The sequence below is a fragment of the Heptranchias perlo genome, chromosome 4, assembly GCF_035084215.1.
Source record: "Heptranchias perlo isolate sHepPer1 chromosome 4, sHepPer1.hap1, whole genome shotgun sequence".
Lineage (NCBI taxonomy): Eukaryota > Metazoa > Chordata > Chondrichthyes > Hexanchiformes > Hexanchidae > Heptranchias > Heptranchias perlo.
This window is the reverse complement of record NC_090328.1, coordinates 21,714,934-21,735,639: the sequence shown is the minus strand read 5'-3', so window position 1 is coordinate 21,735,639 and position 20,706 is coordinate 21,714,934. Positions and strand designations below refer to the sequence as shown.

General features: G+C 44.5%; 1 protein-coding gene across 1 annotated transcript; it reads right to left on the bottom strand.

The window, feature by feature from the left end:
- Nucleotides 1-298: 298 nt before the first annotated feature.
- Nucleotides 299-9,611, bottom strand: ing2 (inhibitor of growth family, member 2). The gene is made up of 2 exons (XM_067982544.1): nt 9,144-9,611; nt 299-3,133 (listed from the first exon to the last, which is right to left on the bottom strand). Exons 1-2 carry the CDS (start codon nt 9,271-9,273, stop codon nt 2,469-2,471), a joined length of 795 nt encoding a protein of 264 aa, XP_067838645.1. The 5' UTR covers nt 9,274-9,611; the 3' UTR covers nt 299-2,468.
- Between the last annotated feature and the right edge of the window lie 11,095 nt (nt 9,612-20,706).

Genomic DNA, 20,706 nt, shown 5'->3' with positions numbered 1-20,706 from the left:
TGCCACTGTTCTGTCTGCATAGCAATGATCAATCAGTACATTGTAAAAGGGATCAAAATAACTACTAGAGTCATAGAATTAACAGCAGCTTGTTTAAAGGGGACATCGTCACACTTTGCATGTTCAGAAAAGCTCAATTTCTGGAACATCCTGTCTGAAAACTCCATTGAAAACCCTAAGATTTTGTACATTATAAAGTTATTTTGCATCATTTTTTTAGACCGTGTAGAGATGAACACCACCAATGCCAATGCACAATTCCACATCTGTTTACAAACCACGTAAAATGACACACAACTTCCTTGGGACCCATTCTTTATTGCAGTACCACATAATATACCTTTTAAATGGACATGATATGAGTTTATTTTCTTCACTGCTCCATTAAATACCTGCAGCTGAATGGATCGCTGAGTAGGGGCGGGGGGGCACTCATGCCTAGGCCTACACCAATGGTACTTTTAGCTGACCACCAAAAGGGGCACATGAGCAGGCAGGACGAATATGAAGGGCTCTCTGATTTTCCTTCTCCTTGCTCAGTTCTCCACAGCAACCCGCCTAAGATCAGGTACTCAGTGGTCTGAGATTGAATTGACATGCCAACACTTAACTGTACTTTAACAGTTACAGTTCCCTTTAAGAAAGGCACGTCTACACCTTGTTTAAAAAAAAAATCTGCTTTCCGCAGTGCTCATGGCCTCTCAGCACCTCCACCACATTTCCTATTAACTGTACACTGAACCTATCTATTAACATATTAACAGATCCTGGTGAGGATGCATTTCATTAAAATTTTAAGTTCAAAGAATTTTTCAATTATTGCTAGGATTGGTTGTTTTCTTAAGAAAATTTAGTCAGATTTCACAGCTTATTTAATTTTACTGCACTTTCAGATGTTTCAAATGATATGTTTTTATTCCCAGAAATGACAATAGGTTAACCTTTCCCATAAGTTTTGGGAAACAAGGGAATTTCATTTGCATTTATTGTGGGGTTGGAGGAGACAGCAAATGAGAGAACACAAGTGCTGACCTACATTGGCTCCCAGTCCAATGCCTCAAATTTGAGATTCTCCCGGTCTCTGTAACTTCCTCTAGTTCTCCAACCCTAAGAATTCTGCATTCCTCTGGTTCTGGCCTCATGAATCCCTCCTCTGTCCCATCATTGGCTGCTGTACTTTCAGCCATCTAGGCCCTGCGCTCTGGAATTCCCAACCTAAACCTTACTGCCTTTCTTCCTTTAAGACCCTCCTTAAAGCCCACCTCTCTACCCAAGTATTTAGTCACCCCTCCTAATATTACCTTCCACGGCTCAGCATCTGTTTGTCTTATTACGATTCTGTGAAACGCCATGGGACATTTTTCTATGTTAAAGGCGCTATATAAATGTAACCTATTGTTGATGGAAGATTTCTGATTCAGAAGAAGCAAGTTTCAGAAATCCCATATCATGTTAAGCCTCTACAATGAGTGTACATATCAACATCTTCAAAGATGAAATGTTTCTATGGAAATGCTTAAAGAATATAGAGTTTTACTTTAAAACTACAGAAACAGCTGCAAGATTCTGAACCATTTGCAGTCACCTGTAAATTATATTGTGCAAGTTCTAAAAAGCAATGTCCTTCAAAAGAATTTGTATTTATAATATCCTTCACGTCCTCAGGAAATCCCAAAGCATTTCACCCCTAATTAAATCACTTTTTTTGAACTGTGGTCACTATTGCTATGTAGGAAAATGTAGCAGTCAATTTGCACACATCAAGATCCCACAAATATCAATTGAGATGAATGACTAGTTTAATCTATTTTGTGGTGGTGGTGTTTGAGGTATTAATGTTGGCCAGGATACAGAGAACGCCCTGCTCCTCTTCAGAATAATGCCATGGGAACTGTGATCGCACAAATAATGCAGCTTCCTCTCCAAGTGTTTTATTGAAGTACCACAAACAAAGTTAGCAACTACTAAATATGGCTCTAAAACCTGAAATATATGGTCATACTGTGATGCCATTATAAGCACTAAATCTGTATCTGTGTTAGTAAGACTAACCTGAAGGATTACAGGCTGTACTACGGCTTACATAAACTACTTCTGACCCATCTACTACGCCATTACACTACTATGCCATTACAATAAACTTAGATAAGTTATTGCTCCCGCTCCTCTCAATGTAAGGATGGTTCTGTCTAAGTTAAGTGTTAGAACCTTTCTACACATTAAACCACAGGTACAAATAGATCTGAATTCAACCAATGAAAACATTTCTGCTCATTCAAAAACAATTCAAAATCAGCATATCTTCACAAATACTGTTATAGTGCATGAGTCAAAATACATTAGTGAAAATTCAGCAACGTTTAATACTATAGTAAAAATTATTGCATAGTTTCACATACAATTAAGCTAATATTCTTATACATGATGACAGAAGATATGAGAATCTTTTAAAATTTCTGTGGTAGTCACTACCTTGACCTCCTATCCTTTTTTGATTTTTCTATGCATTTGTCCATAGTCTTTTCAGTATCACCTCTGCATTTTGGACAGTACCATTTACCTTTTGGCTTATACGTTAATCCTACACAAGAAAAATGAAACCACTCAATTGGACACTCTTCATTATCACATCCTATCATTTCACCATAAGACACCTGGTTGCAGAGGCAGTAAGTGGGTTCATTGGGATCTATTGGAAAGTCAACAGGGGAGACTTCCCTTTCAGGTCTAGCTTTAGAACGTTTCTTTTTTGCAGATTTCGATTTCTTCTCTTTAGGCTGCTCCTCTCCCTCTTCAGTTTCATTACCAATATGGCACAATTCACGGTTTTCACCATTTTTCTGTCTACGTGGCCTTCTGGAAGGCCTTTCCGATTGAGACACCTCCATTTTGAGCTTCTCTATAGACTTCTCATGTTCAGGTGGGTCCTCAAAACATTCCGAGTGACTATCCATCTGCCTCGCACAATTCTCCACCTGCTCACTCATTTGTGTGACAATCTGAATTTTCTCATCTCCCAGCTCTTGGCTGTTAATTAATGCTCGCTGGAGATGATGCAGAAGTCGTTTCCTTTGAGTGACGTCTGTTTCCTGCTTATACTTTTCATAAGCATCATCGAGTTCCTTTAAAACTTCTGAAAGAGGGAAAGAAAAAGGTACATTTGCAAAGTAATTAGCATGATGTAATTTTAATTACTCTGGACTTTAATCAGTTCTCAGTATATTAAAACAAACCCATTAAACTATATTTGACCAAAACAGCAAAAATTTCACATGCACGGAAGCACAGTAAGGAACTAACAAAGTCCTTTGCAGGGTTTTTTTTTAATGAGTTACATATGTTAACATTAGCTGGGCTCTCACTGCCATTACACACTTACTTAGGTCAAACGCCCTTTTCTTTATACTGCGTCACTAGAATTGCAGCAATATAAAAACTGGTTAGCTACAAAACTTAAACCATCTCAAATATTTTAATCCACACCAGTTATAATATAAACAGCAAGTTATAAGACCAAAACCATATTAGTTTACATTTACCTCCTCCCAAAAAAAGGGTGGGAGAAACGCATTAACAGAAGTTAAGCTGTCAGAATGGAACTTCACCAGGACATTTTGCACTAAGTGCGAGAGTGTAGCTGTCTGACATCAAGGCATCATTCAACGGTGTATAACACCAAGGAGCTCTAGCAAAACTGAAGTCGATGTGGATCAAAGGGAAAGCCTCCAGTGGGTGGGGTCATACCGGACACAAAGGTACAAAGTGGTTATGGATGTCAGAGGCCAGTTTTCACAGCCCCAGGGTATCAGGGCCAACCATCTTCAGCTGCTTCATTAATGACCTTCCCTCAGTCATAAGTTAAGGAGTGGGGTTGTTTACTGACAATTCATATTAAGTTCTTCCAATAATGCAGTAGCCCATGCCAACCTACAGCATGACCCACATAACATCCAGGTCTGTGTTGACAAGTGGCAGGTAATATTTGCACCATACAAGTGCAAGGTAATGATCAGCTCCAACAAGTAAAAACCCAGCCATTTCCGCATGATCTTTAACAGCACCACGAGCGGAGTCCCCAACGATCAACATCTTACCACCGACCAGAAACTTAACTGACCAGCCATATCAACAACATGGCTACAAGATCAGGACACAGACTAGATACTTTGAGTGGTTCACCTCCTGACCCGTCAAAGCCTCTGTACCATCGACAAGGCCCAAGTCAGGAGTGTGATGGAATACTCACCACTTGCTTGGATGGCTATAACTTCAACAACACAAGAAGCTCAACACTATTGAGGACGAACTGTCAGTGAAAACTGGGTGACGCTGGACTAGGAGAGGAGATTAATCCATCTTTAAATATTGATATAACAGGAGTTTACATTTCATGCTTTGTTTACACAATCCACACCAGCTGCAGAGTTTGTTTGATCTGTACCCCTGCACTGGACTCCATAGCCACCATTGGCATGATCTACAGACTGCATTGCAGCAATGTTACTTTGACAACACTTTCCTCCCTTGTGACCTCTACCAGCAGCAGTCATAGGAAGATCACCACCTACAAGTTCCCCTCCCAGTCACACACCATCCTGACTTGGACATACATCATATATCACCGTTCCTGCAGCGTCACTGGGTTAATATCCTGAAATTCCCTACCAAACACTGTTGTGGGAGTACCATCACAATGACTTCAGTGCTTCAAGGAGAAGGCCCACCACCACCTTCTCATGGGAACTAGGGACGGTCAATGAGGTAAATAAAGGAACACACATGACATGGAATTTGACTATTTTGAGTTGCAGTGGCCGTTTAGCAAGTTGTTAAGTTGAGCATCTAAATTGCTAAGCAGATTACACATAGAGAGCTCAGAAGCTATTCACCAAACCAGACCTCTGGCTAAAACAACAGGGAATCTGGGCAAGAAAGTGACAAATTCAGTGTACTGCCACAAGAACTATTAGGAATCAATGGATAAATCAATGTACCTCCTGCCACACTTGTATCACTATTGAGGGAGATAGTAAGTCTGGACTACCCCGTATGTATTGTGAAAATTCTTACTGCTGGAATGCTTTGGACATGTTCTAGGCTCACATCGAGACATTTCAACCTACCTAACAGCTGGATACCATCATGAATAATTTAATTTAGAAAGTACACCACAGGAGTTTACATTCCATGTTTTGTTCGCTCAATCCACACCAGCTGCAGAGTACACCATTTTATAAACCATATCATTTAATGTTGACCAATCATCAGGGCCGCAAGAAAATTGTGGACAATTTTGTTATAAATTGTAAGGATTTCCCCTCCTTTCTTACTGAGAAATTGCAGAATATTGTGGTTATGTATTGGTACTCTCTGGTGCTACATCTACTGGTAATATTGTTTTATTAAATATTAATATTTAAAGATGATGGATTAATCTCCTTTCCTAGTCCACAGAGCCACCGAGGACCAGATTTATCAATATTCCAATAACTTTCTGCAATAAGAACGAAAGAAAATCGTGTCCCCAATTTTCCAGGAGCCCCATTGATAGGCCCTTCTTCTCTCACCTCTAATCTCCAACCTGTCTCTCTCTCTCCTCCCTGTCAAAATCTATCTTGTCTGTTTTATGGATGTTGCTCAGAATTTTCCACTCTTGTTTCTCCTAAGCTCCAAGCACACTGTCCTACAGATTCTTCTTTCCCACACTGAAATCAAAATTCAATGGATAGCATCATTAATTTCTTTCTCAAAACCATGGAACTCCCAACCTCCATTAGTCTTGACCCTCATACATTTTTCAGGCTTTTAAAATTCAAACTGGGAATCTTATCACTATTTCCCAATATACCTAGTTTTTTCTACTCTTTAACTTTGGTAGTGTATCCACCCTTCACTAAGAATTTTCAATTTGAAAAAAGAGGCAATGTAAAAGTCCAGTTCCAACTTCTTTAAACTTGGGTCCAAGAACATACTGCCTTGAGTGGTCATCTGATTCATTTTTTTTTAAATGGGAAACCATCAGCTGCATCATTCCAAATTTGTTTGTACATCAAGGCTCACTGTTGGCAGCAGGGGTGAGTTTTCAAGTAGCTGGGCTACAGAGGGAGTTCCTGTTTAGGAACACAGAAGATTAGGCCATTCAGCCTCTTGAGCCTGTTCTGCCATTCTATTGGATTATGGCTGATCTGTACATCAACTCCATTTACCCACCTGTACTTCATATCCCTCGATACCCATACCCAACAAAAATCTATTGATCTCAGTCTTGAAAATTTCAACCGACCCAGCATCTACAGCATTTTCGGGGGGTGGGGAGAATGAGGTACATTTCCACTACTATCTGTGAGAAAAAATGCTTCCTAATTTCACTCCTAAATGGCCTAGCTCTAATTTTAAATTTATGCCTCCTTGTTCTTTATTTCCCCACCAAAAGAAATAGTTTATCTATCTATCCTATGGAATCCCATTATCATTTTAAAGAACTTGATTAGATCACCCCTCAACCATTTAAACTCAAGGGAATACAAGCCAAGTAAATGAAATCTGTCCTCATAATATAGCCCTTAGGGCCCTGGTATAATTCCAGTGAATCTGCACCGTATACCAACACCCCCACCCCCCCACAAGGCTATTTCTTGAGGTTCGGTGCCCAAAACTGAACACTGTACTCCAGATGGGGTCTGACCAAGGCTCTGTACAAATGAAGCATTCCAACTCCCTTAAGGTAAGGGTCAACACTCCATTAGCCTTTTTAATCACTTTTTCAACCTGTTCAACAGATTTTAGTGATCTGTGCAAATGGAAACCTAAACCCCTTTGCTCCTCCAGAGTCTGTTTGTCACTTTGTAACTCCCTGCTCCCATTTACACAACTTACTATGCCTTCTAACTTAGTGCCACCTGCAAACTTGGCTATACACATCTCTAGTCCTTCATCCGTTAACAATTCGTTAACATACATGGGTGAAAAGCTGAGGCCCCAGTACAGGTCCTTGGAGGATACCACTGGTCATATCCTGCCAAATCAAAGTATGTTCCTTTTACAAGGTCACCTCCAATTCCTCATACTTCAATTTTTTCATAATCTCTTCTGCAGAACCGTATCAAATGCCATATAGAAGTCTATATAAACAAAATCCATATAGAGACTCCCCTATCCACCATGCTAGTAACCTCCTGAAAAAAAATCAACTAGTCAGACATATCCTACCCAACACAAATCCCTGATGACCTCATACTTGTCCAAATGCTAAGATGTCTCTGATGACAGATTCCAGTTACTGCCTCAGAATTAATGGATCTGTAGTTACCTGGTTTCTCTCCCCCCATCTTAATTAATGGAGTGGCATTTGCAATCCAAAGGCACAATTCCCAAGTCTAGAGAGCTTTGGAAAATTATGATTAACGCATCTCAATTTCCTCACCACCTCTTTTAATATTCTGGGGTGAAAACCACCATTCTCTATCATCTGCATCTGTCTTTAGTGGATCCACATTCAACTTTACAATATGTTTATAGAAATTTTTGCTGTAAGCACTGATAACCCTTGCAAGTTTTTTCATATTTGAATCTCATCACTTTCTTTGCATCCCTTGTTGCTTTTTATAGCTCTCCCAGTCTGCTGGATTTCTACTTCTCCTTGCATTTGTGTACACCTTTTCATAATTAATGTTGTCCTACCCAGCTGAATCTTCACAGTTGTTTGGAGCCAATTAAAGACTGCACTTTGACCCATCTCTATATACATATACATTCTACCCTGTATTTTTTAGTTGGAAATCCTCAACTTTAGAACCAAAATTTGACCCTGTAAGTATCACTAACCATGTGAATATATTGCAGCTCACACAATTGAAAGTAGTCACTGAAAAAAGCTTTATTAATGGCACTGTCCCACTGCTCCAGACTGCATAACCACCATAAAAATGTACATTTACTGTACAACAAGCACTGTTGGGAAATGTTTTTGCACACAGATCACGAGTAGTTTGGGTGGTCATTTTGCTTCCCCTCCTTCTAGGGCTTCAAGTGGCTGCTTAGCATCCAAATCTCAGAAACCGAGACGGGAAGTGCTACCAGTGACTGGTTGTGATGAAGGGGCCATGCCCGAAACGTCGTGTCTGTTCTCTCCACAGATGCCCCCTGACCTGCTGAGTATTTCCAGAGTTTTCTATTTTTGTTTCCGATTTCCAGCATCTGCAAATATTTTGCTTTATTTCCCCCCGCAAAGAGTTTGATATTTTGAACACCCTAGTAGTACTGGGGCGAGCAGTGACCGGACCTGAACGTGCAGATTTAACTCAATTAGTGTTAATACACCCAACGCACGTTTGGGGCTATTTAATCGCAGTAAAGAGGAATTTAGAATCGACATGCGGGGAAGGGAACGGCTCCACCGACCCCGTTCAGCCCAAAAAAGACCGAGTTGTTTGTTTTTTTGGGGGAAAAAAATGAAGCCCAAGCGTCTCAACATCTTCCCCCGCCCCCAGTTTCCTTCAACTTCCGTCTCAGCAACGCTGGGGACACCCAGGAGATGGTGGGCCGGCGGACATCTCCCCGGTTATTTATCCGGGACCCGTGCAACACGCTGTGCGGAATGAACAGGGAGGGAGCAGCGGGTCACCGTGCCAACAAAACGAGGCACTGCCCGGGCCCGGAGCCGGTACTGGCAGGGCTTCCGCCGGTCTATCGCTCCCGCCTCGCTGTCTGTGGGAGGCGGGGTTCTTCACCCTATTCCGAGCCGCGCATTCCCGGTGGAGGAGGAGGAGGAGTCGGTTAAAGTCTCCACCCCCCCCTCCTCCTCCCCTCCCGAGGAGTGGCCCCTTTAATTATATATTTTTTAAAAAATCCTCCAACCGCAGGACTCACTCGCCAGTTCCACAGCACCGATCGCACTCACTCAGATTCGACCTCCCTGGGCCGGGCCGGGCCATACCCTTAGTTGTACTTACCCGGTCTCCACACTTACCATGGCTCGCTGCTCCCGGGCCCGGTCCCCATCATGGCTCGCTGCTCCCGGGCCCGGTCTCTCCACTCTCCTCTCCTCTCCTCCCCACGGCCCACTGCTCCCAGGCCCGGTCCCCACCATGGCCCGCTGCCCTGGGGCCCAGACTCCCCGCCCCCCCACCAATTCCCGCACTCACCTCGGTAACCGGTGTCGATCTCCCTCAGCAGCGACACGCTGCGCTGCAGCTCGAGGGGCAGCGTCTCCACGCTCTCCAGATAATCCTCCACGTAGCCGGACACCCGCGCCTTCGGACACTGACCGAGCATGGCGGAAGCGGGCAGCCCGGCGGCCCCCGTCCCTTCTCCTCTCCTCTCCTCCTCTGTCTCACAAACACTTTCAGTCCCCGGCTCAGCGGCCTCCAAACAAAACTGACCGCTCCGCGCCTGCGCACTCACGCTGCCCGCCCTCGAACACGTGACTGCGGGCCTTTCACCAAGAGCCGCCCCGTCTTCAAAAAAAGACCCGAGCCCGCCATTTCAATCCGTCTAATAATCAGTCCGTTTATCGAGTAACTGTGATTTCTTTTGATGTTTTAAATGACGATGTTTACTGTACAGGAAGTGGCGCAGTTGCCATTGCAACGGCACGTCATCGTTCCCTCCAACGGGCGATTACCATAGCAACAGGGAGCATGCCACCCCCCCCCCCCCCCGCGCCGAATGGGCGATCACCATAGTAACAGGGAGGGTGAAGAGGCCCCCCCCCCGCCGCCGCCGCCGCCGAATGGGCGATCACCATAGTAACAGGGAGAGAGGACCCCCCCACCCCTTTAATGAGCGATCACCATAGCAACAGAAAGCACCCCCACCTAGGGGTAAAAACAAGCATTCTGAGAATGAGCCCCGTGCTGTTGATGTACTCGCGCTCGGTACATTACCTGCGTAGCTTCCGGCTGAGACGGCTGCCCGTCTGTGCTCGCGCGCTCAGTCCGAGGACGTCTTGGCGCTTTCAATTGCGAGCCTTTCAGACAAGGATGATCGCTTCAAGGCGGAGCACTCACTGCCCCCGGGTCCGGGGACTTTCCCCTAGGCGGTGATATTAAGAGAAACTGCGTCCTCCGTGGGTAGCCTAGTAAGCAGGTCTTCAGAATGCCTATGTGTAGTGGTTCACACCAGTGGATATATATAGCTCCATGACAGCAACTACTTTTAAGTTATGGTGATCTGTCTGGCTAAGAGACGATGGAAGCGGAGCCAGTCAATATACTCGAAACGATTGACCAACATAATTTGTTTCCATTTATTTGTTGTTAGATCAAAAAATACATGGATAAGGAAACGGCAGAACTGTGAATAAATTATGCTAATTAGTTTTACAAATGACGTATTTTGAGAACAAGCTGCATTAAAAATTGTAAACAATTTTACAACACCAAGTTATAGTCCAGCAATTTTATTTTAAATTCACAAGCTTTCGGAGGCTACCTCCTTCCTCAGGTGAAGGAAGGAGGTAGCCTCCGAAAGCTTGTGAATTTAAAATAAAATTGTTGGACTATAACTTGGTGTTGTAAAATTGTTTACAATTGTCAACCCCAGTCCATCACCGGCATCTCCACATCTTAAAAATTGTCGATGTTGGAAATCTGTAACAACAGCAAAATGCTGCAAAGACTCAGCAGGTCAATCAGTATCTGAAACAAGTGCAGACAAGGTAATAAATTACAAAGGAATAGCATCTAAAATGGAACGAAAAAATGGAAGAGGTGGGAAATACACAGAAAGAGAAGCCGAAGAGAAGTGTAAGAAGCTTAAATGAAGAAAAAGATATAGTTATATTTTATTAACGAGATAATATGAGGCATAATGAGGCAATGCCACAGCACTGAAACTACTCTAATCAAACTCACAAATGACATCCACTGTGACTGTGGTGCCTTTTTCCTCCTCGTCCTCTCTGCATTTTTTTTTATTCGTTCATGGGATGTGGGCGTCGCTGGCAAGGCCGGCATTTATTGCCCATCCCTAATTGCCCTTGAGAAGGTGGTGGTGAGCCGCCTTCTTGAACCGCTGCAGTCCGTGTGGTGAAGGTTCTCCCACAGTGCTGTTTGGAAGGAAGTTCCAGGATTGGTGCCCTTGTCCCCAATAAGACCTTTATTCTCTTCTATCCTGGCTGTTCCACATAGCTTGGCCACTACCATTGCTTCCTAAAGTCCAAGAGTGCACTTGAGTGTATCTGGCGCACAACTGGTTAAGCCATCCATCAACATGTCTGCTGGACAACATCAAGCACTATTGGGCTTCTATCCTCTGCCAAAACTGCCCACTACTCTATGATCACTTTGGAGAGCAAGGATAATCCCCTACCTTTGCCAAACTGGCTTCCTTTCTCCTTAAACCCCTTTCCCCTGCCTCCTTGACCCATACCTCCAACTGCAGCCTTTGACATGGTTAAACACACCATCCTCCTCCAATACCTTTGTTCCATTTTCCGGCTCAGTGGGACTGCTCTCACTTTTTACCTAACCAATCATAGCCACAGCATCTCCAATAATGGCTTCTCTTTTGGCTCTCCACAGTGGGGTTCCCTCACGGGTCTAGTCTTGGCACCCTCCTCTTCTCAGTTACATCTTGGCTGCATCATCCAAAGAGCTGGAGTCAGCTTCCACATGTATGCTGATGACTCCTCCACTGTCTCTGTGTTGTCAGGCTGCTTGTCCAACATCCACTCTTGGATGAGCCGCAATTTCCTCCGGTTAAGCGTTGGGAAGACCACAGCATTGTCTTCGGCCCCTGCCACAAACTCTGTACCCTTACCAGTAATTCCATCCCCCTTCCCGGCCACTGTCTCAGGCTGAACCAGAGGTTTCACAGCCTCGGCGTCCTATTTGACCCCATAGTCTCCCCATCACAAAGATTGCTCACTTCTACCTCCGTAACATCTCCCGTGCTTGCTCCTGCCTTCCGAAACCCTCATCTGACGATGGAATTATTGGCAAAGGTACAGAGTTTATGGCAGGATGGGGAATGAAGAAGTATAAATATGTAGAAGATAATAAAGGATAATAAAAAAAGTGTTCAGTGAGTTTCATATGTAAAGGATCTCTATAAGTTGAAATGAGTTCCTTTTTCTCAAGTTGTAGTGTGTTGATGAGTATTGGTTGAGGTGAGATCCTGTCGGCCTCTTGTTCTGAGACTTCTTTCCATAATCATTTATTGCTGAAGCACCCTGGGATGTTGACTCTGGACAGAATCATCTTGCCTCTGGCCTTTAAGACTCTTCCAGTGGTGAAAACTGCAATTATAAGTAAAGTAATAACAATGGACTTAGCATTTTTTTAAAAACCTAAATTTAGCATCGGTAGTAAATTCTGCTATCCAATGGACTCTGATTCTAATGTTAAATGGAATCAGGCAAATGGATGAGGAGGTGACACACATAATATCATGGCAATGAATCAGGTTTTATTTACACTGGTGGGAAGTGAAGCAAAATAGCAGTTGAAGAAGCAGCCTGGAATTATGCTGGAGTAGGAGACCACATGCAGCAACATCGTCAAATGTTAGTTGTAATAGTTGTCACCTGAAACAAAGGCATAATTTACGCTCTAGAGAGCATGAGCTTTGCTATGTAACAAAACAACTGATAAAAATGGTCCCGAAACCTCCCTCGGAGGGCTGTGCCTCACAACTTGAGCCGTCTCTCGGAAATTCCCTCCGTGCCATTTCACTCTGCACTGAGGGATTTCCTGTACGGGCTGCTCCTGCACACTCTCCACTTCCTCGCCCTCGTCTCTCGCCCGTACATGCCCAGGCGTACCATCCTGCTGTCCGGCAGAGGCAGGGCTCTCTACTTGGGGATCCTCCCGTGTGCCATTGGGGATCTGGGGTGGAGATTGTTGCACGGAGCAGTCGTGACAAACAGGCCTTTACGCCATTTCACGGACTCCCAGGCCGCCTGCAATTTCTGTGGCCTGGATGAGTCCATGTTCCATTTATTCACAGAACTTGAGGAGCAGCCCCTGTTCGACTATTTAAGGGGGCTGCTCCTCAAGTTCTGGTTGCACTTCAGTCCCACGTTCCTGATCTTCGGCCACCCTTTGGTGGGGGGGGGGGGTGGTGGGCAGGTTGGTGGACGTCCTCGTGGGCCTGCTCCTGGGCTGTCCAAGGTCCAGGTTACACCAGGCCCGTGGGAGCGGTCGCTCTGACTGTCTGCTGCTCTTCCACGGAATTCTCCACGCCCGGGTGGCCCTGGAGAGGGAGCACACGGTGTCTGCCGGTACGCTTGAGGCTTTCCGCGACCGGTGGGCACCACAGAGACTGGAGTGCATCCTGGACCGAGATAATAAAATTATAATTTGACACTTATTTTGGTTTTTTTTTGGTCTATTGCACATGAATGCACCCTAATCCCCACTTCTTACAAAAGGGGGTCTAAAACAAAAAGGGAAAAAAAGGCCGCCGAGGATCCGGCCCTGCGGTAGGCAAAAAGAAATTTTTTTTTAAAAATTGATAAAAATGAAAGAGGTACTTATAAGTTTAAATAGTTTTCCTGTAGCAAATGGGTGTTGAAATGAGTGAAAATAGCCCAGAAAGAAGGCAACGGATCTTCTGCTATCTGAACCAAATGGCCATTCTTCAGGTGAGACTAAACAGTGTCACAGGTTTTTTATTTTTTTTATTATTCATTCATGGGATGTGGGTGTCACTGGCGAGGCCGGCATTTATTGCCCATCCCTAATTGCCCTTGAGAAGGTGGTGGTGAGCCGCCTTCTTGAACCGCTGCGTGTGGTGAAGGTTCTCCCACAGTGTTGTTAGGAAGGGAGTTCCAGGATTTTGACCCAGCGACGATGAAGGAACGGCGATATATTTCCAAGTCGGGATGGTGTGTGACATGGAGGGGAACTTGCAGATGGTGTTGTTCCCATGTGCCTGCTGCTCCTGTCCTTCTAGGTGGTAGAGGTCGCGGGTTTGGGAGGTGCTGTCGAAGAAGCCTTGGCAAGTTGCTGCAGTGCATCCTGTGGATGATACACACTGCAGCCACTGTGCGCCGGTGGTGAAGGGAGTGAATGTTTAGGGTGGTGGATGGGATGCCAATTAAGTGGGCTGCTTTGTCCTGGATGGTGTTGAGCTTCTTGAGCGTTGTTGGAGCTGCACTCATCCAGGCAAGTGGAGAGTATTCCATCACACTCCTGACTTGTGCCTTGCAGATGGTGGAAAGGCTTTGGGGAGTCAGGAGGTGAGTCACTCACCGCAGAATACCCAGCCTCTGACCTGCTCTTGTAGCCACAGTATTTATATGGCTGGTCCAGTTAAGTTTCTGGTCAATGGTGACCCCCAGGATGTTGATGGTGGGGGATTTGGCAATGGTAATGCCGTTGAATGTCAAGGGGAGGTGGTTAGACTCTCTCTTGTTGGAGATGGTCATTGCCTGGCACTTGTCTGGTGCGAATGTTAATTGCCACTTATGAGCCCAAGCCTGGATGTTGTCCAGGTCTTGCTGCATGCAGGCTCGGACTGCTTCATTATTTGAGGGGTTGCGAATGGAACTGAACACTGTGCAATCATCAGCGAACATCCCCATTTCTGACCTTATGGTAGAGGGAAGGTCATTGATGAAGCAGGTGAAGATGGTTGGACACTGCCCTGAGGAACTCCTGCAGCAATGCCCTGGGGCTGAGATGATTGGCCTCCAACAACCACTACCATCTTCCTTTGTGCTAGGTATGACTCCAGCCACTGGAGAGTTTTCCCCCTGATTCCCATTGACTTCAATTTTACTAGGGCTCCTTGGTGCCACACTCGGTCAAATGCTGCCTTGATGTCAAGGGCAGTCACTCTCACCTCACCTCTGGAATTCAGCTCTTTTGTCCATGTTTGGACCAAGGCTGTAATGAGGTCTGGAGCCGAGTGGTCCTGGCGGAACCCAATCTGAGCATCGGTGAGCAGGTTATTGGTTATTGGTGAGTAAGTGCCGCTTGATAGCACTGTCGACGACACCTTCCATCACTTTGCTGATGATTGAGAGTAGACTGATGAGGCGGTAATTGGCCGGATTGAATTTCTCCTGCTTTTTGTGGACTGGTCATACCTGGGCAATTTTCCACATTGTCGGGTAGATGCCAGTGTTGTAGCTGCATTGGAACAGCTTGGCTAGAGGCGCAGCTAGTTCTGGAGCACAAATCTTCAGCACTACAACTGGGATGTTGTCGGGCCCATGGCCTTTGCTGTATCCAGTGCACTCAGCCGTTTCTTGATATCACGTGGAGTGAATCGAATTGGCGGAAGACTGGCTTCTGTGATGGTGGGGATATCGGGAGTAGGCCGAGATGGATCATCCACTCGGCACTTCTGGCTGAAGATGGTTGCAAACGCTTCAGCCTTGTCTTTTGCACTTACGTGCTGGACTCCGCCATCATTGAGGATGGGGATGTTTACAGAGCCTCCTACTCCCGTTAGTTGTTTAATTGTCCACCACCATTCATGACTGGATGTGGCAGGACTGCAGTGCTTTGATCTGATCCGTTGGTTGTGGAATCACTTAGCTCTGTCTATAGCATGTTGCTTCTGCTGTTTATCATGCATATAGTCCTTTGTTGTAGCTTCACCAGGTTGGCACCTCATTTTTAGGTACGCCTGGTGCTGCTCCTGGCATGCTCTTCTACACTCCTCATAGAACCAGGGTTGATCCCCTGGCTTGTTGGTAACGGTAGAGCGAGGAATATGCCGGGCCTTGAGGTTACAGATTGTGCTGGAATACAATTCTGCTGCTGCTGATGGCCTACAACATCTCATGGATGCCCAGTTTTGAGCTGCTAGATCTGTTCTTAATCTATCCCATTTAGCACGGTGGTAGTGCCTAACACAACACATTGGATGGTGTCCTCAGTGCAAAGACGGGACTTCGTCTCCACGAGGACTGTGCGGTGGTCACTCCAATTCATACTGTCATGGACAGATGCATTTGCGACAGGTAGATTGGTGAGGACGAGGTCAAGTAAGTTGTGCCCTCGTGTTGGTTCGCTCACCACCTGCCGCAGGCCCAGTCTGGCAGTTATGTCCTTCAGGACTCGGCCAGCTCGGTCAGTAGTGGTGTTACCGAGCCACTCTTGGTGATGGACATTGAAGTCCCCCACCCAGAGTACATTCTGTGTCCTTGCTACCCTCAGTGCTTCCTCCAAGGGGTATTCAACATGAAGGAGGACTTATTCATCAGCTGAGGGAGGCCGGTAGGTAGTAATCAGCAGGAGGTTTCCTTGCCCATGTTTGACCTGATGCCATGAGATTTCATGGGGTCCAGAGTCAATGTTGAGGATTCCCAGGGCCACTCCCTCCTGACTGTATATCACTGTACCGCCACCTCTGGTGGGTCTGTCCTGCCGGTGGGACAGGACAGACCCAGGGATGGTGATGGAAGAGTCTGGGACGTTGGCTGAAAGGTATGATTATGTGAGTATGGCTATCAGGCTGTTGCTTGACTAGTCTGTGGGACAGCTCTCCCAATTTTGGCAAAAGTCCCCAGATGTTAGTGAGGAGGGCTTTGCAGGGTCGACTGGGCGTGGCTTGCCCAACTTGCCTCTGTCGTGTCCGGTGCCTAGTGGTCCGTTCGGTTTTATTCTCATGATGACTTTTTTTAAGCAAGATTTTTACAACTGAGTGGCTTGCTAGGCCATTTCAGAGGGCAATTAAGAATCAAGCACATTGCTGTGGGTCTGGAGTCACATTTGGCCAGACCAGGTAATTGACGGCAGGTTTTTTTCCCTGAAGGGCATTAGTGAACCAGGTGGGTTTTTACAACAATCCGGTAGTTTCATGGCCACTATTACTGATACTAGTATTTTAATTCCAGATTTTATTTAATTAATTGATTTTAAATTCCCCAGCTGCCGTGGCGGGATTTGAACTCATGATTCCGGATTAGTAGTCTAGGCATCTGGATTACTAGTCCAGTAACATAACCACTATGTTACCGTACCCTCTAATATCATTTTATAATGGGCAACATAACAGTTGAGCCTGATCTTGTCCCACCTGATGTTCTCACACCCTTTCTAGTTAGGTTTGGCAAATTACTGTTACAGACAATTTAACATTACAGTCAGATTTCAGGATAGTTTAATTTTCAAGCATGAGTAAAGATTTGGGGAAGGTAGATTCAGATCTGCTGCTGGACAGATTTAACTGTGATACAAAGAAGCATGGAGATTATTTAAATCGGTATTTGTGCAAAAGGAAACCACGTATGTTCCTTGGATAACAATAACAGTACATAATAAAGTGAAGCCTAAATGGCTTAACAGGGAGATAGAATCATAGAAATTTATGGCACTGAAAGAGGCCACTCGGCCCAGTGTGTCTGTGCTGGCCGAAAAAGAGCTGTCCAGCCTAATCCCACTTTCCATCTCTTGGTCCGTAGCCTTGTAGGTTATGGCACTTCAAGTGCATATCCAAGCACCTTTTAAATGCAATGAGGTTTTCTGCCTCTACCACCCTTTCAGGCAGTGAGTTCCAGACCGCTGCTATCCTCTGGGTGAAATTTTTTTTCCTCAGCTCCCCTCTAATCCTTCTACCAATTACTTTAAATCTATGCCCCCTGGTTATTGACCCCTCTGCTAAAGGAAATAGGTCCTTCCTATCCACTCTATCTGGCCCCCTCATAATTTTATACACCTCAATTAAATTTCCCCTCAGCCTCCTCTGTTCCAAAGAAAACAATGGATCCATAGGGAAAGAAACTAACTGTTATGGCATAAAGTGATGTTGAGGTTAACTAAAACTACTATCAGAAATGTCAACAAAGGTATTATAAAAAAAGATTGTGGGCAGGTGAATTCTTTTCAGTTATGTCAAAAGCCTGAAAGTCATTACGAATCAAATACAGCCTTTGAGAGATTCAGCAAGGCAGTTTCGGATTGAAGATCAACATATGGTTAAGTGTTAAATGGATACTTTGCATATGTTGAAGATTAAAGTGCCTTTTGTGTCGGATACAGGTGGTCCTAAATACAGAAATGGTCTTAACTAGGATTAAAGCACTCAAGGCTGATCAGGCTATTGGACCTGATTTAATTTACATCCAAAGTGCTGAAGGAAAAACTATGCAAACTGTTGACTCACATATTTAATAGTTCTTTGAAGTGTGGGATTATTCCAATGGACTGAAGGGAGACTCTTGTACCAACATTTAAGGGCAAGAAACAGACAATGGGAATTATAGACCTCATAGTTTGACATCGGTTATAGGAAAGATTTTGGAAGGCATAAGGGATGTGATTTATGATCACCCGGAGAGGCTGCAGTTATTAGAGAATCTCAGCATGAATTTAAGAAATGTGGGTCCAACCTCACCAACATGATTGAGTTCTGCAAGTCCAAATTAGTGGATGATGGCAGTCCAGTAGATGTTGTATATTTTGATTCCAGAAGCCTTTGTTAAAGTACCACATAAAAGGTTATTGGGTTATGGGATTGGCAGTCAGATACTATGCTGGATAGGTAATTGGTTACAATTTTGCATACAGAGGGTCATCATCAATGGGAGATCTACATGGGGCCAAGTCACAAGTGGAGTTCCACACAGTCTCTTGTTTGGGATCCTTACGGTTCATCGCCTTCATGAATGATGTGGATGAGGGCTTTAATGGAACTATTTACATGTTTGCAGATTACGCAAAAATGTGCACAAGATCAAATAGATCAAATAAATAGGATACAGGCCGATTTAGATAAGTTAGGGGAATGTGCCTGTGTTTGGCAGGTGTCCTTCAGTGTGGATAAATGCAGTGTTTTGCATTTGGGGCTGAAAAACCCCAGGCACGTATAAACAATGCAGGGGATACCTGCTAAAGGTGGCGGAGCAGGAGAGGGGGGGGGTCATAGATGATAAATAATTGAAGGACCACTAGCAGTGTGATGAGGCCATTGGGAAGACAAATAGGAATTTAGGTTGTTCTATCAAGTCTACAGCAGAAACAGGCCATTTGGTCCAATTAGTCCAATTACTCCAACAAGTAAATAAGCTAAAAAAAAAATCAAATGCTGGAAATCTGCATTAAAACCAAAAAATGTTGTAAACACATAGCAGGATAGTTAGCATCTGTGGAGTGACCAGATGGATCAATGCTGACTGACATGCTGTGTGCTTCCAGTATTTTCTGTTCAAGTTTATCCCAGTGTACTACAACAGGAATTGGAACTAGCTGATTCTGCCCCTTCCTCCCAAGCCCAGGGGCAATTGTAGAATCCCACCATTGCTCCAGCTGACTTTGGATAGACCAGGATCAAGCCAAGAAACACTCCTGGTCTACATGGTTCAGTGCAACACTTATTGCATTTACCTACCGAGTAACTGGAGAAGCCTATTCAGATTTCCATCAATGTAAATTCAGTTCTCCTGGTAGGTGTGATTAGAATTATTTTTATTTTATTAATTCTATAGTATAACTTATGAAAAATGGCAGGCAACAGCTAAAATTTTAAACATTATTTCATTGAAATGTCCATAAACCACTTGGTATTTGCTGTCATGGCTTAAGATGTTATTTTAACCATTAAAATTAGTCTAATACAGTCAACCAGCCAAAATTATACATGTTCTAAGAACATAAGAAATAGGAGCTGGAGTAGGCCGTACGGCCCCTCGAGCCTGCTCTGCCATTCAATAGGATCATGGCTCATCTTCTCCCCCAATTCCACTTTCCCGCCCAATCCCCATATCCCTTGATTCCCTTAGAGTCCAAAAATCTATCGATCTCAGCCTTGAATATACTCAATGACTGAGCATCCACAGCCCTCTGGGGTAGAGAATTCCAAATATTTACAACCCTCTGTGTGAAGAAATTCCTCATCTCGGTCCTAAATGGCCGAACTCTTATTCTGAGACTATGCCCCCTAGTTCTGGTCTCTTCTAACTCTATCAACGTATCCTTCAATTCCCTTCTCCCTCATGTGTTTATCCAGCTTCCCCTTAAATGCATCTATGCTAGTCGCCTCAACTACTCCTTGTGGCAGTGAGTTCCATGTTCTTACCACTCTCTGGGTGAAGAAGTTTCTCCTGAATTCCCTTTTGGACTTGTTAGTGACTACCTTATATTTATGGCCTCTAGTTCTCTACGTCTACCCTATCAAACCCTTTCATAATCTTAAAGGTCACCCCTCAGTCTTCTCTTTTCTAGAGAAAAGAGCCCCAGCCTGCTCAATCTTTTCTGGTAGGTATAACCTCTCATTTTTGGTATCATCCTGGTAAATGTTTTTTGCACCTTCTCCAGTGTCTCTATTACTCCAGCAAAATGCAGTTAATGGAGGATAGTTACATAATGTAAATTGATTGAAGCCCATGGAATAAAAGGGCAGTAGCAGCATGGATACAAAATTGGCTAAGTGACAGGAAACAGAAAGTAGTGGTGAACGGTTGTTCTTCAGACTGGAGGAGGGTATACAGTGGTGTTCCCCAGGGGTCAGTACTAGGACCATTTCTTTTCTTGATATATATTAATGACTTGGACTTGGGTGTACAGGGCACAATTTCCAAATTTGCAGATGATACAAAACTTGGTAGTGTAGTGAATGGTGAGGAGAATAGCGATAGACTTCAAGAGGATATAGACGGGCTGGTGGAAAGGGCAGATGAAATTTAACGCAGAAAAATGCAAAGTGATACATTTCGGTAGGAAGAATGAGGAGAGGCAATATAAACTAAAGGGCACAATGGTACAGGAACAGAGAGACCTGGGGTATATGTACACAAATCGTTGAAGGTGCAGG

Excerpts from the sequence above, each read along its gene's own strand:
- ing2 (XM_067982544.1), bottom strand. The coding sequence starts at position 9,273 with ATGCTCGGTCAGTGTCCGAAGGCGCGGGTGTCCGGCTACGTGGAGGAT. Across the intron at positions 3,134-9,143 it reads GATCGACACCGGTTACCGAG|AAGTTTTAAAGGAACTCGAT; the intron begins GTGAGTGCGGGA and ends TCCCTCTTTCAG.